Source organism: Motacilla alba, chromosome 4, assembly GCF_015832195.1.
Source record: "Motacilla alba alba isolate MOTALB_02 chromosome 4, Motacilla_alba_V1.0_pri, whole genome shotgun sequence".
NCBI classification, from domain to species: Eukaryota; Metazoa; Chordata; class Aves; order Passeriformes; family Motacillidae; genus Motacilla; species Motacilla alba.
In genome coordinates, this window is record NC_052019.1 from 35,102,562 (window position 1) to 35,114,987 (window position 12,426).

General features: G+C 35.7%; 1 protein-coding gene across 1 annotated transcript in view; it reads left to right on the forward strand.

Moving 5' to 3' along the window:
- The window catches only part of GPM6A (glycoprotein M6A), a 116,133-nt gene extending 109,351 nt beyond the window's left edge, over positions 1-6,782 (forward strand). Inside the window, exon 7 of the mRNA XM_038134830.1 lies at positions 4,525-6,782. Coding sequence (XP_037990758.1) covers positions 4,525-4,677 — 153 coding nt within the window. The 3' untranslated portion in view covers positions 4,678-6,782. The remainder of the gene's footprint in view (positions 1-4,524) is intronic.
- The last annotated feature ends 5,644 nt before the right edge of the window (positions 6,783-12,426 follow it).

Consider the following 12,426-nt stretch of genomic DNA (forward strand, 5'->3'; position numbering starts at 1 on the left):
AGCATGCTTCCTGTTGAATTCTATAATGCACAGAGCAGACATGATAACACTGTTCCAATAAAAATATAAATTAATGTTCTAAGTGCTAAGAAATTGCATACTGTCCCAGTGCTGGTAGATGTGTGTTTCATTAAATGTTTGCAACTGTTTTTTCAAGTTTCTAACTATCCTGTAAGGTTTTAACCTACCATTCTAATCTGTTGGGTGCCTAAAGACTAGCACATTCCACTCTTTGATAGTGTAATTTCTCAAACCAACATATTAGACCTCATCTGTAGGCTAAGACATGTGCTGCATGCTTGCCATAGTACCCCAAACACGAGGGAAATGAAGGAAAATTCAGGATTTTGTGGTTGGACATGCAGACATTAAAAGGTTCTGCTTTAAGGAAAGTCTACTTTCCCAAGGTAAAAGTAATTTAAGGGAGGAAAAATTAATTTGGGGTCCTAACTATCTCATCCAGGAAGAAGAACTCATCTTTTTTTCTCCAGATCTTACACTCAAATTAGTAGACAGAGGTAATGCATCAGCAGTGAGAAACAGTGTGCAGAAGTCATTTCAGTCATTGGAGAACCAGTGCCCTTCACTACTTGTGCTGCTTCAAGAATGATTGTATATATGAAAGGATGACATTTCTCTTTGTGTATATCCAGAAAATATTTGTGAAATTAAACAGGAAAATTAGACTAAAATACTAGTCTTTTACAAAAGAAAAAGCTTATTAATATAATGTACTCTTAAAACATTTCTTGCAAACAATTACTTTAAACCAGAATTGTCCATCTGACTAAAGTGTTAAGTATATTGTATTTATGGCCAGCCAGTAACAGTAGTAGAACATCAGTGCTGAATGACAGAATTGGTAAAATCTGCTTGCTGAAATGGCATTTTAATTATGACATCAATATACTCCGCTATATCCTCACTTCTGGATTTGTAAACAATTGCAAGTGCCAGACTCTAATTTCTAAAGATTTCTTAAACTCTCTAATGTCAATATGATTCTACAAAATTCACAAAAGAATCAGCTTATTCATAAATGTTAAGTCCATCTGTCCCCAGGATGCGTTTCATAAAACTGTATTTGAAAATGGTATTTTTTAAAAAGTAGTCATTTTTTGCAAAACCACTGAAAAACTTGTTAAAACTTGCAAAACCATTTGATCAAAAATCACAATTTCCCCATATCTCTTGGTCTCAGATTTGCTTATGAATGTTAGATTTTTTTCACAATTCACTAGATTTCTCTTTAGTCTGCGAAGGAGAATGTTGGTTTTGGGGTTCAAAAGGAGAATTGTCCTATGTATTAGGACTGATATATAGAAAACCTTATCTATTTTACAGTATATGCCAGGGAAAGTTTCATTTTGCAGCAAAGAACACTGTCAAAGAGTTTGTTTTGAAAATTTATCATTCTTATGTCAATGCGAGATGGAGAAAAAAGAACCAAAACCTGATAGATATTTATGCTGTAAATGCTTTCTGAGAGTCTTTATCATGGAAAAAATACCCAGGCTTTTGAATCATATTTAATTTGTACCATATATGATTCTGAGCAGTACTATCCTTTCTCATGTCTGAATGGATAACTAAGGCATATAGAATAGACAATTACAATACTTATAAATTTTACTGTTAGTATTGTGTTAGATAGAAACAGAAGACTTGAAGGGGTTTAAATGTAAGTTCTAGCATTCAAGAGTTGTCTGTAGAGCCAGTATACATTCCACCTGTTATGTTTCCCCAGAAACACCTTGGAAAAACTTAATTATGAGATGCAAAATTTCCTTTCTCAAAAGTTATCATGTGAGCTGGTAACTTTTTTTGCCTTAACTTCCACAGAAATTATGTCCTGTAAGGTGGAGATGCAATCAGGTTTCCTGAAATAGGAACAAGGGAAATATAACGTGGTCTATTCTTCTCCCCAGGATGATTGTGCTCTTTTGTAGGTTGTGAGATGCACGTAAAGGGAGGAATTAAAGTTATTTAAACTTGGGTCCTGGGGGAGTAGTAACATGTCCTGAATGAAAAAATAAAACAAAAAACCAACCCCAAATAGCCAACTCCACAATTTCTAAACACTGAAGCATACTTTTACCTCAAGAAGAAATCTAAGAAGGAATAGGTATGGAAAGACCCCGCGCTGTGTTGCATATGTCTGGAATTGAAACCTCCTGAGGCAGACTGTGGAAGCTGCCTGGCTTCAATTTAAATAAGCCTTGATGAGGGCCCCACTGGCTTCAGGCTACAGGCTATTCAGGTCATGGAATTGTGAAATGAAATTAGACAGCCACTTAGAAATGACCTCTTTAGTGTGGCAATGTAATCTAGGAATTTGGTGTTAAAATAAAAAACAAAGGTGGTGGTACTGTTCAATGTATATGTCATTACAAGCATGGATATACATTTGAGATTATATAAGTTAAAGTAGGTGTTTCCTGGCAAGTCTTCCTACTTACATTGAATATGAACTCCAAGCATTTTCTACAGTTATTACAGTAGTTTGATTCAGTAACTTCATAAGGAGAGATGGGCAAAGAATGGGTGTTTGATGAAGGTCAGACTATTACCAATATGCCTTCGAAGTAGTCTATTTTTTAACAAAGAAAAATGCTGAGTAAAATTGCAAGACATTAAGTTTAATTTTTTTTTCTGGGTCATTACCAAATATTTTGTGAGGGTAAGAAAAAGTGCCTACATCATTCCATTTTCACCACAGATTCTTCAGTTGCAAGGATTTCTGGCAAATATGTTTTAGAAGGTCATGAAGATGTGAGTGCACTGCTCAGATCAACCCCACTTTCAGGATTCTCCTGTCTGCAATCTGTTTGAGGTTCAGACTGTGTTTTTAACTGAAATTTCAGACTCAATGAACCAGTATTCATATTTTCATTGGGTGCAAATTGCAATTGAGATAACAAAATTTTTAGGATTACCAGCCTGTTTATTTTGATTTTTCTCAATAGTTTTACTGCGGAGAATTTAAGGCGTTTCATTCAGTACAATAGGGATCCAGGATTAGGGTCTCTCATTTGATCTAGAAATGCCTGATCCAGAAACTACCCATGGTGAGAGCTTTTGGAAGAACTGCTTTAGGATAGGAGGTGTTTCTTTTCCTGTGTATTAAATTGTGACTAGAGAGGGTTTCCAGAGTGACACACAACAGGCTGCCATCCCCAACATCCCTATTTACAGATTGCTTTGCTAGTTTTGTTCTCTAGATAGCAAGAAAATCCTAAAGATATGTAGAAATACTACTCTCTAGTTTTTTCTCCCTAGAGGACAGATTCTCTGAACAACTTTTTTCTATTTTATGCCTCCTCAAGTCAGATAGTATTCCTCAAATAAGGATTAATTGGAAACTTGACATAAAGCATAAGGATAAAAATGGTAGCAAAAAAATCTGGTATTTTTAAGGGCTTCAGAATGCTTTCCTTGATCTTAATTATTCAGATTAAGAAATGTACTTTTGCCTGTACTAATCAGCAGCAATTGCCAACAAACATTTGTGGAAAAAAAGTCCAAATATTCCAAAAGGAAAAAAAGTCATATTAGAATGGATCTGTTCATTTAATATGAATCTAAGATACTCATATGTACAACAGTACAACATAAAAAGGAGACTTTGCATAATCTCAAGGTGTTTTTTATTATTTATGGTATTATTATTCCATTTTCCCTTAACTGAATCCCAGTATAATTTCTTGATTTCTTAGAGAGGGACGAAATATTTTGGACCTCACAAAATTATCCATTGCTTCTGAGGAAGTAGATTAACATAAATTAAAGAGATGCTCTCATCAGAAAGTGTCTGAAAGCCTGCTAGGGAGGGAATAAGCATCCAGAGAGTCCCGGCATAAACTAGTTGAATATACTTGTGGAACATTTTTATTTTCTGACTGAATACAGAGTAAAGAGAGCATCCAATTTTTTTGAACTATACTTTGTCACATTTTGCCTAACTGAACTTATTGACAGTTATTGACAATTTCTCCCCAGACCGGTGAGTTAAATACAAAGCTACAATTGTACTTGAAAGAAATCATGGCTAAATGAAAAGAAGATGCTAACTTTAACAGAAATTAAGAAGCAAAACTTTCTGTAATTGTATTAGAGATGCAATCATAAGATGTATCTATGGCATATTTTGATGTTAAGAACTACTTTAAGAAAAACTTCTTCAGTGGAGAAAAGTGTACAATAAATGCATAACGCATTTTCACATGTACCTTTGTAAATTAGCTGAAAAATAATGCAAGGATGATTTGGAATTCGGATTTTTCAGGTTTTAGTTTTTTTCCTTATATCTCTTGCTACCAACTACTAGTTATAGTAACAGTAACAGCTATGAGATGAGTAATCTGAAGGTTAATGAAGCCTGATTTTGCATTCATGGTTCTATGCTACTTCTTGACACAAGGATGCCTAGCTCCTGCTGATAAGAACCTACAGCCTCCAAGTTTACACATGCTCTATTCTGACTACCTGCTATTGTTTCTTAACGCTGTGTTACCTTTCTTACAGGTTCATTATCTCATGGTCTTGTCTGCCAACTGGGCCTATGTGAAAGATGCTTGCAGAATGCAAAAATATGAGGATATTAAATCAAAGGAGGAACAAGAGCTGCATGACATTCATTCTACTCGCTCTAAAGAGCGGCTCAATGCTTATACATAAAAGAAACCTTGTCTTACTTCCTAACATGTGAATGCTTTGTTGTTTAACTAAAGGCCATCCTACCATTTTAAAAACAATTGAAAGTGCTTCTCACAAAAGATAGTTGGGTGACTTACATATCACCTACATACAATTCTTGGTTGTCTAGCACTTGGTTTCTTAATTAGTTCTTACTTTGTGTGACCATTCTATACCACAAAGCTCCTAAATAGCCTTTCCTGAATCCCTTTAGGCTAATTAGTTCTGATAGGTCAAGGATACTAAACTATTGTCAAATACAACTATGTGTTTGATTTTTTTAATCACTTTGTATGTGTTATGCATAACACCTTTTGCATTGTTTCTTATATGTTTTTGGAAAAAAAAAAGTAGCTTTTTATACTTTTTAGTTTTGAGTTCAGTAACTACTTTAACTACAGGTATACTTCAAAGGGACCATTGTACATGGTGTACAATATATAAAGAAAACATTCTGATGACTTTCCTTTATATATGGAAAACCTGCCAGAGGGACCCTGATCAACTTGAATGAAGGTCCTAAGAACGTTTTAAACAATCAAAGGTGCAATTTCTAAATTTGTAATAGTGGGTAAAAAAATAAAAAAAAATTGAAAAAAGAAAAAAAAGAAAAAAAGAAAAAAGTGCTTCTTATCTTTGTTAACATTGTATTATTGATGTTTTTAAAGAATATTCTCTTGTTTCAAGTTCCATGGGTGATAATTCCTGTTTGTATTGTGAGCATGCAGTCCGTGGTGCTAACAATGCATGGCCACTTGCCTTTTGAAGGAATTCAATACCACGGCTACCTGTTAACGAGTTATGGTATATAGACAACTGTTAATTAAGTGATATAGTTATTCATAGTTTTCTACAGAATAATCTCTCTTTAATTCAATGATGGTTATGCTAAATTGGAGCTGTCCATGTGATGATGTAAGAAATTACTGCTTAGCTACATTTATGAAAGTAATATATCAAAAATGCAGTGACCATAGGAGTCAGATGTCTTTTTACCTGCTTTAAAAATTTAAATGGATTGCACCTGTCTGAACTGTAAAAGATATATTAAAGGAGACTTCCATAAATGTTATAGCTTGGCTTCTAGCTTTCCTACACATAATGGTTTACCTGTATTACGTTGAAGTAAGGTGAAAGACCACTACAGAGCTTATTATTTCAAAGTGTAGTAATATATTTGAACCTTTATTTTGATATGAAAATGTTATCAGAATGATAGGTCATCTTAATTTGAAAGAATTACCTGTATCAAAAACAGAACAAAAAGCCCTATTTAAGAAAAGTCGGTATTATTGGACCAAATTTGGTGGATTTTTTTTTATTTTGCCTATTCTAATGCTACAAGAATGCTGTAAAGTGTCTTTTAAAGTGATGTAGCCTGACAAGACATTTTTGTCAGTGTTAAAAATCTTAGGTAGTTTCGTGCACTTATTGGACCATTGTGAATTCTCTCTCAGTGTAAGTGCATTTCTAATAAAACTTCTTGAGTAAAACTCTTCTTTGTACTATTACTAGTCATGCATCATCAGTAATTTTTAACAATTCTTGTAGTAAGTAGAAGGTAATACTATAGTTACTTGTGGCATGATAATGCATAAAGTAGTATTAGTTGGTTGAGTTCTTTTTCTTTTTCTTTTCTTTTGCTTGTTTTGGGTTTTTTTTTTTTTGTTTGTTTGTGTTTTTGATTTGGGGTTTTGGTTTTGGTTTGGATTTTTTTTTACACTTAAGCTGTCCTACGGGGTCAACAGTTTTCTGATAATGTGCAGTACCGGTATTACAGTTCTGCAAAAAGTATTAGGAACCTCTTTTTTGGATTCTATATTGTAGTGTTTCAGTTTTGTGTCTTAAAATGTTTGTGCTGATTTTTAAAACTATGTCTTTTAAACTCATGTAATGATGTTAATGCTTTTGGCTCTTCTCTGGTATTAGAGTTTGTATTTTCACAAAGAATGCTTTGTAGCAGGCATTACAATTAATCTGTTTTGTACATAAATGTGCCAACAGCTTGATGGTGGCGTTTTTGAAATGTAGAACAAAGTGCTTGCAAAATGTAATAAACACACTTGTGTACTTTGTGTTCTTGTTAATTCTTTGTGTAGTTTTTCTTGCCTATACTGAACAGGTCACTGTAACCAGAAATGGAAGAAGCCTGCTTCTCCTAGAGACCTTGCTATTGCCCAGATTGATTTAAATATGTCTCCTAATCAGCATTTAGTGTCAGAGATCATATATCTTAAGACTAAGACAGTAAAATCTTTTCTAAGAGCAGAGTTTTATAATCTAGGAAGTGCCAGGTAGCAGGAGCCATACTTGCTATATTTTTAACATATCAGTCAAAAGAAAAATTGGGAAAGATTCCCATTAGTACAGTGTCATTTGGAACAGCTCAGCAGAAGCTGATCTGACAGCAGTTTGGATACTGCTGAGGATACGGATTTCTGGATGGTACAGTAGCAAATATTTTGAAATCTCAATAACAATACTACATTACTTACACGCATGCAAAGTAATTTAAATGGTTAAGAGAGATCTATAGCTGTGCCAACTAACCTGATACCACTTAGGAAAATTAAATAAAATACAGTTCCACAATGTGTTTGCTTCTCAGTTAACTAGCTGTTATGGAGCTTCCTGTGCGCTCTTGATGAGGACTGGTGTCATAATGGCAGAAGCAGCACAAGCCAAGGGAGTAGAGGAGCTTCCCACAGCACAGCACATCAGCCATAAGTGATTTACTTCAAAGTCTGAGCATATCTGGTTTATTCCAGAGACTTCTCTGTTTGTTGACAGCCTAAGCTGATTTTTCCTGAGGTAGGCTGCATGAATCTTGACTTCTATAAACTCTTCTGTGCTCAGTCTAAACTTGTGCCTATTGTGTTTTTAAGAAACAAGAAAAACATTGTAGGTTAATCTGTTTGGTTCAGGTTTTTTCTGGACAAAAGGCTGCAGTTAAATGAAAATTTTCCATTTAAGAGGATTCCAGCCCTAGATACTCAATTTTGCATGTTCATCACAGCTTACTATTTATTAGTAGTATAAATATTACTAATAACATGTTACAAAACAGTCTCAAAACATTATTTGATGGAGACATCCTTCCCAGACCCTGTCTCCCACTCGGATCACCCCTTTTTCTTTTGCACAAGATTATTTTATCCCTCAGCAGGACTGTTTTCCTTAGCAGCAGTGTTTCTGCTATGAGCACAAGCAGATAAAACATTGAATCGGCATGATTTAGAAATGCACAGCAGTGCACAGCAGATGTGGGGCTCAGTGTTTACACCTTGGTAGTAAGAATGGCAATTTTTAAGACAATGCACCACACAGTTAGGTGATGTACTTAAAAACAGGAAACAGTGAAATTATATGCCTAGTTAACATTTCTAAATAGTTAATGATTTTTTTCCCCACAGGACCTAAAGTAAGAGGATTTCAACTATAACTGGAAATATATATATAAATAAATTTAAAATTGTATAAGCAACTTTTAGTCCTACATTAATGCAATTATTTAAATTGTAATATGTGTGCATTGATTTTAAGTACTTATTGAACATTGCCATGATTGCAACTCACCTTCAGTTGATGTAGCATATTTTAGGACAGAATATATCTGTACTGTTCTTCCTATAATAGTCAAAGGCAACAGTTTGTAGAATGTTTTTCATCATCAAGATCCAGTGCATTTTTAAAATTTTCCCTTCTGGGTTACAAGAAGTATTTATGTAGCTGATTTTCTGAAGAACACAGCTTAGTTTATAAACCATAAAAGATCAAACTATAGTAAATTTCATCTCAGTTAGGAAAGGGGTTGTTTATACAAGCTCTCTCTTAAAAAATCCCAGCATTTTATTTTCATTGGATTGCACAGAAACCTTACATATATTATTAAGCAGCAAACCAATTTATATCTCACATTTCAGCACTGCCACCATTTTGGGTAGATATCAATTGGAAAGAACAAATCCAAAGCACGCAGAGTCTTTAACAGCTCTTTCTGGCCCACATGAATTCTTTCAACTTGTATTTTCTACAGGAGAGGAACTGCAACAGTTTCTGAATTTTGCGATTTTCAACTACAGTTTTTTGTTCTTTCAGGTATCTGCAGAGGATCCCAACACATCACAGAGCTGCTTCTGTGTTTAAAAGTTATTAGCAGTGATGGAGGCAGGTAAGTGTTTCTGCTGGCACACCAATAGGGAGGGTGGTTGTAGAGAAGCGGATCATCTTTGGCTTGCAGTAGTCTAAACATCAGCCAGATTTGCAGGTACTCTGCAGGGAGAAATTTATCCTAAAAAAAAAGGTTCTGCCCACAAGCTGCAGTGGACTCTTTCCTTCCCTGTGTAAATTGGAGTTTGGTCAGATGAATGTGAGGCCCAGGGAAGATCTTTTCAGTTGGTCTTTGATTTGGCACTGCTGAACTTCCCATGTTTGAGAGGGATGCTCAAAGGTTTGAGGGCAGGTGCATCTACTTTAGGCGTTATTAAAAAACAAAACAAAACAAAAATCCCAAGAGACTTGCATTGCATGAATATCCTATGCTTCTACATGTTCAGTTACTCAAGACAGAAATCCTGTGTAGGCCAGAAAAGGGATTATTAGAGCTGGGTTTTCTGAATGGTCTAAATATGTTTCTTCTCAGTTGCCCAGAAAAATGATATTTAGCATGAATCACTTTCCTGTGGTTAATAGAGAATATTTTGGTCTCTGAGACTGTAAGTCCTGTATTTTATTAAATAGCTTTGCTCATATGTATTTCTTTGTAAGGATAAATATTAATTTTAGAACAAATCTCATGGGGAAACAAATTTATCCTCAACAAATTGATGTCCCTGTTAAAGCATGCAAATCAATTCCTGGGATTTTACAACCCAACTACTTTAGTTGCGTGTACAATCACATCCTCAACACTTTGTATTCCTTTTGGAATAATAAACTAAATCACAGGGTTCAACACAGAGGAAAAGTGTCAGGTTCATCAGCTGCCTGGTTCAAAGTGACTAAGCAGATGGAAACTTTTCACAAGAAGGCAGTGTTGGATGCCTCATATTGATGCCTTTCTCTGTAGTATGAAACCTGTTAAGCACAGATACCTCATTAAGGTGTTTAATTCATATTTCTGCTTTTCTTTCATTATTTGCTTCTCCATGATACGCTGTTCCTTGTGCCATTTAAATTGGAACTGAATTGGAATTGGATTTGAATTGGAACTGAATTGGATTTGAATTGGAACTGAAGCAACATAAAATTTGCTTCTACTGAGGAGGGGATGTACCAATGCCACTGAGCAGTGACGTTCCACATGCTCAGAAACAGGGATGAGAACAGTGAAAAAGGAAGGCAAAAAAAAAGAAATACAAGATTTTCTTTTCCTTGTAAGCCCCGGCTGCAAGGTAGTAAGTTTGGCTTGAGACCTGTACCTCATTATATACAGGTATGCCTAGCAGGACTAGGGCTTTAGGACAGGTGAGAGTTTCTAACAAGGTACAAAGGGCAGATGCTATTTGGTACATGGTGATTTTGGACAGTCTAAAGCCATGCTTCTCCTGAAAGGAGCAGATGGCCGAGAGAAACTTATAAACCTTTAATTGTCACAGCAGGACCTAGTCACTGGTCATCTGGCCATGTGTTCTCAGGATCTCTTCCCAGCATGAGTAACATGGTGCCAGAGCTGATGTGTCATACATGCAACTGCATGGAGCTATGGGGTAGAGTTTGGAGTTTGTATCACTTAAAGCAGTTTGGGGGATGATGTAGAAGAGGACCTCTGCTGCAGTCATAGTCCTGACCCCATTGTAGCAAGGTTGTTTTCAATAACACAAGGAAAAAAGTAGGAATTTGAGGGTGATCAGTCTGGAAAATCTGATAATCTGATTTTTGCATGTGAGACACATCAAGTGTTTTTGCAGTGTGATAGTTAATATTAAGTGCTTGCATTTTTCATATATTTTAAATTTACACACAATATGTATGTATACATACAATACATAGTCCAATAAAATAGATTTTTTTTAGGTGAACTTCTGTGCTACAGTGATAATAATGACAGCCTTAAAGAAAAATAGTAAAGTCAATGATTAGGTGAAATTTTTCACACAAGAAATGGCATTAGTTTTTACTCTACAACAGCTATCAGATACTTTGCAAATTATAAGATCATCTATGGAGATAATAGCAGCTTTGACTTTTCTTCATGAGCCTATTCAGCTTTCTTTGCTTTCTGGTAATAGCAGGCCTCTGGCCTTCAGATCCCTACAGATCTTCCCAACATTCTGACAGAATGTTAAGCCTAATTCTCCGCACTGAACATATGGAAATACATGCATGAGCAGATATTTTCCGCTGGCTTTCTACAGCAGCCTCAACACTGTTCTTTCTCTCACTGCACAGCCTCCAGAGTGTATCCATAGATGCTGTGCCTTCATGCTTGCTTTTCCCTAACCCTTTTCCTAGCGTTCCCTTCAAAATCACTGCCCCTGAGCAAGCCACTGCTGGGCCTGGCTTCCTCCTTCATCTCTGCCAGTCTGCTTTGCTCCAGCTGCAAGTGGCTGAGACTGGCATTAGGGTTAATCTCACCTGGCTCGGATCAAACGGGATGCTGAGCCCAGCCAAGCCCCAACACGGTTGTTCATTTTGGTCCTCCTGGCACGTTCTCAGCCTCATAATCCAATGTGAGGTACCCTGTGAGGAACTATGGAGAAGATGTTCACTAGGGAGACAAATCAGAGCTCCTTAAAGACATTCTGATCATCCTTCAGTATTCCCAATGTAAAGGGAAAACCTGGAAGTGGGGGAATATTTATATGCATCATGTTCCTGTGAATCCTAAGCAAATGTGTGTTGTGCAATACTTTTCAATTGATATTCAAGATTTGTTGTTCTTCTTTAAGATCAAACAAAATCATAAATAGCAATATTAGACAAAATATTATTTTTCTAATTTGGGAGGGGTGTTCATCTGTGACAAAGAAGCTGGTGATTAAAAAAAAAGCCAAATCCAGTAAATTCACAAAAAATATTAAAAGTAACGATGTGAGTTCATATCATAACTTATGGGGTATAATTAAGTGAACTGTACAAGGTGATAATCCTAAGGAAAAAAGTGGATTAAAAGAAGAGATTAAAAGGATGTCCTTTTTAAAGTACAAGACCAGCTAACAGTACTCAGAAATGTTTTGGTAATTTGTGTGTGCAATGCAAAATTTTTGCATTTTGACAACAAATACATGGATTCATAGATGCATTTGTATTTAATTTCACTAAATTATTGTAGAAGGCCACATGCATTGAAGGAGCCATTGAACTGTGAAAGTCATCTCTTACCAAAAGCTTTCCTGCGTGCCATGGGGAGCAGTAAGAGTTTGTTATCTGCATTAATCTCTTTAACTGGATTAAATTCTTGAGAACAAAATCCACTCAGTTCCTGGACTAGTATATGGGCCAGATCTGTCTAACAGGTATTTATGAACAGACATGCAGACAATTTGACTATGTTCCAGAAGATTAGAGTCGAACTCTGTGTCACAGGTTTTCCCAGGAGGCTAACTGAGAAGACTGTACCTCTTTCTAGGGTTATAGTCCTTCTAATAGTTCCATGGTTTGTTTTCTTTAATCCAAATGGAAAAAGAATAGATGAAAAAATTATAGCAAGTGGAATGGAAACAAATTTGTGTTTGAGCCAGCATTGTTTTGGCTACTGCTTGCAAGGTTTCAGGTAGATATTAGGCAGGG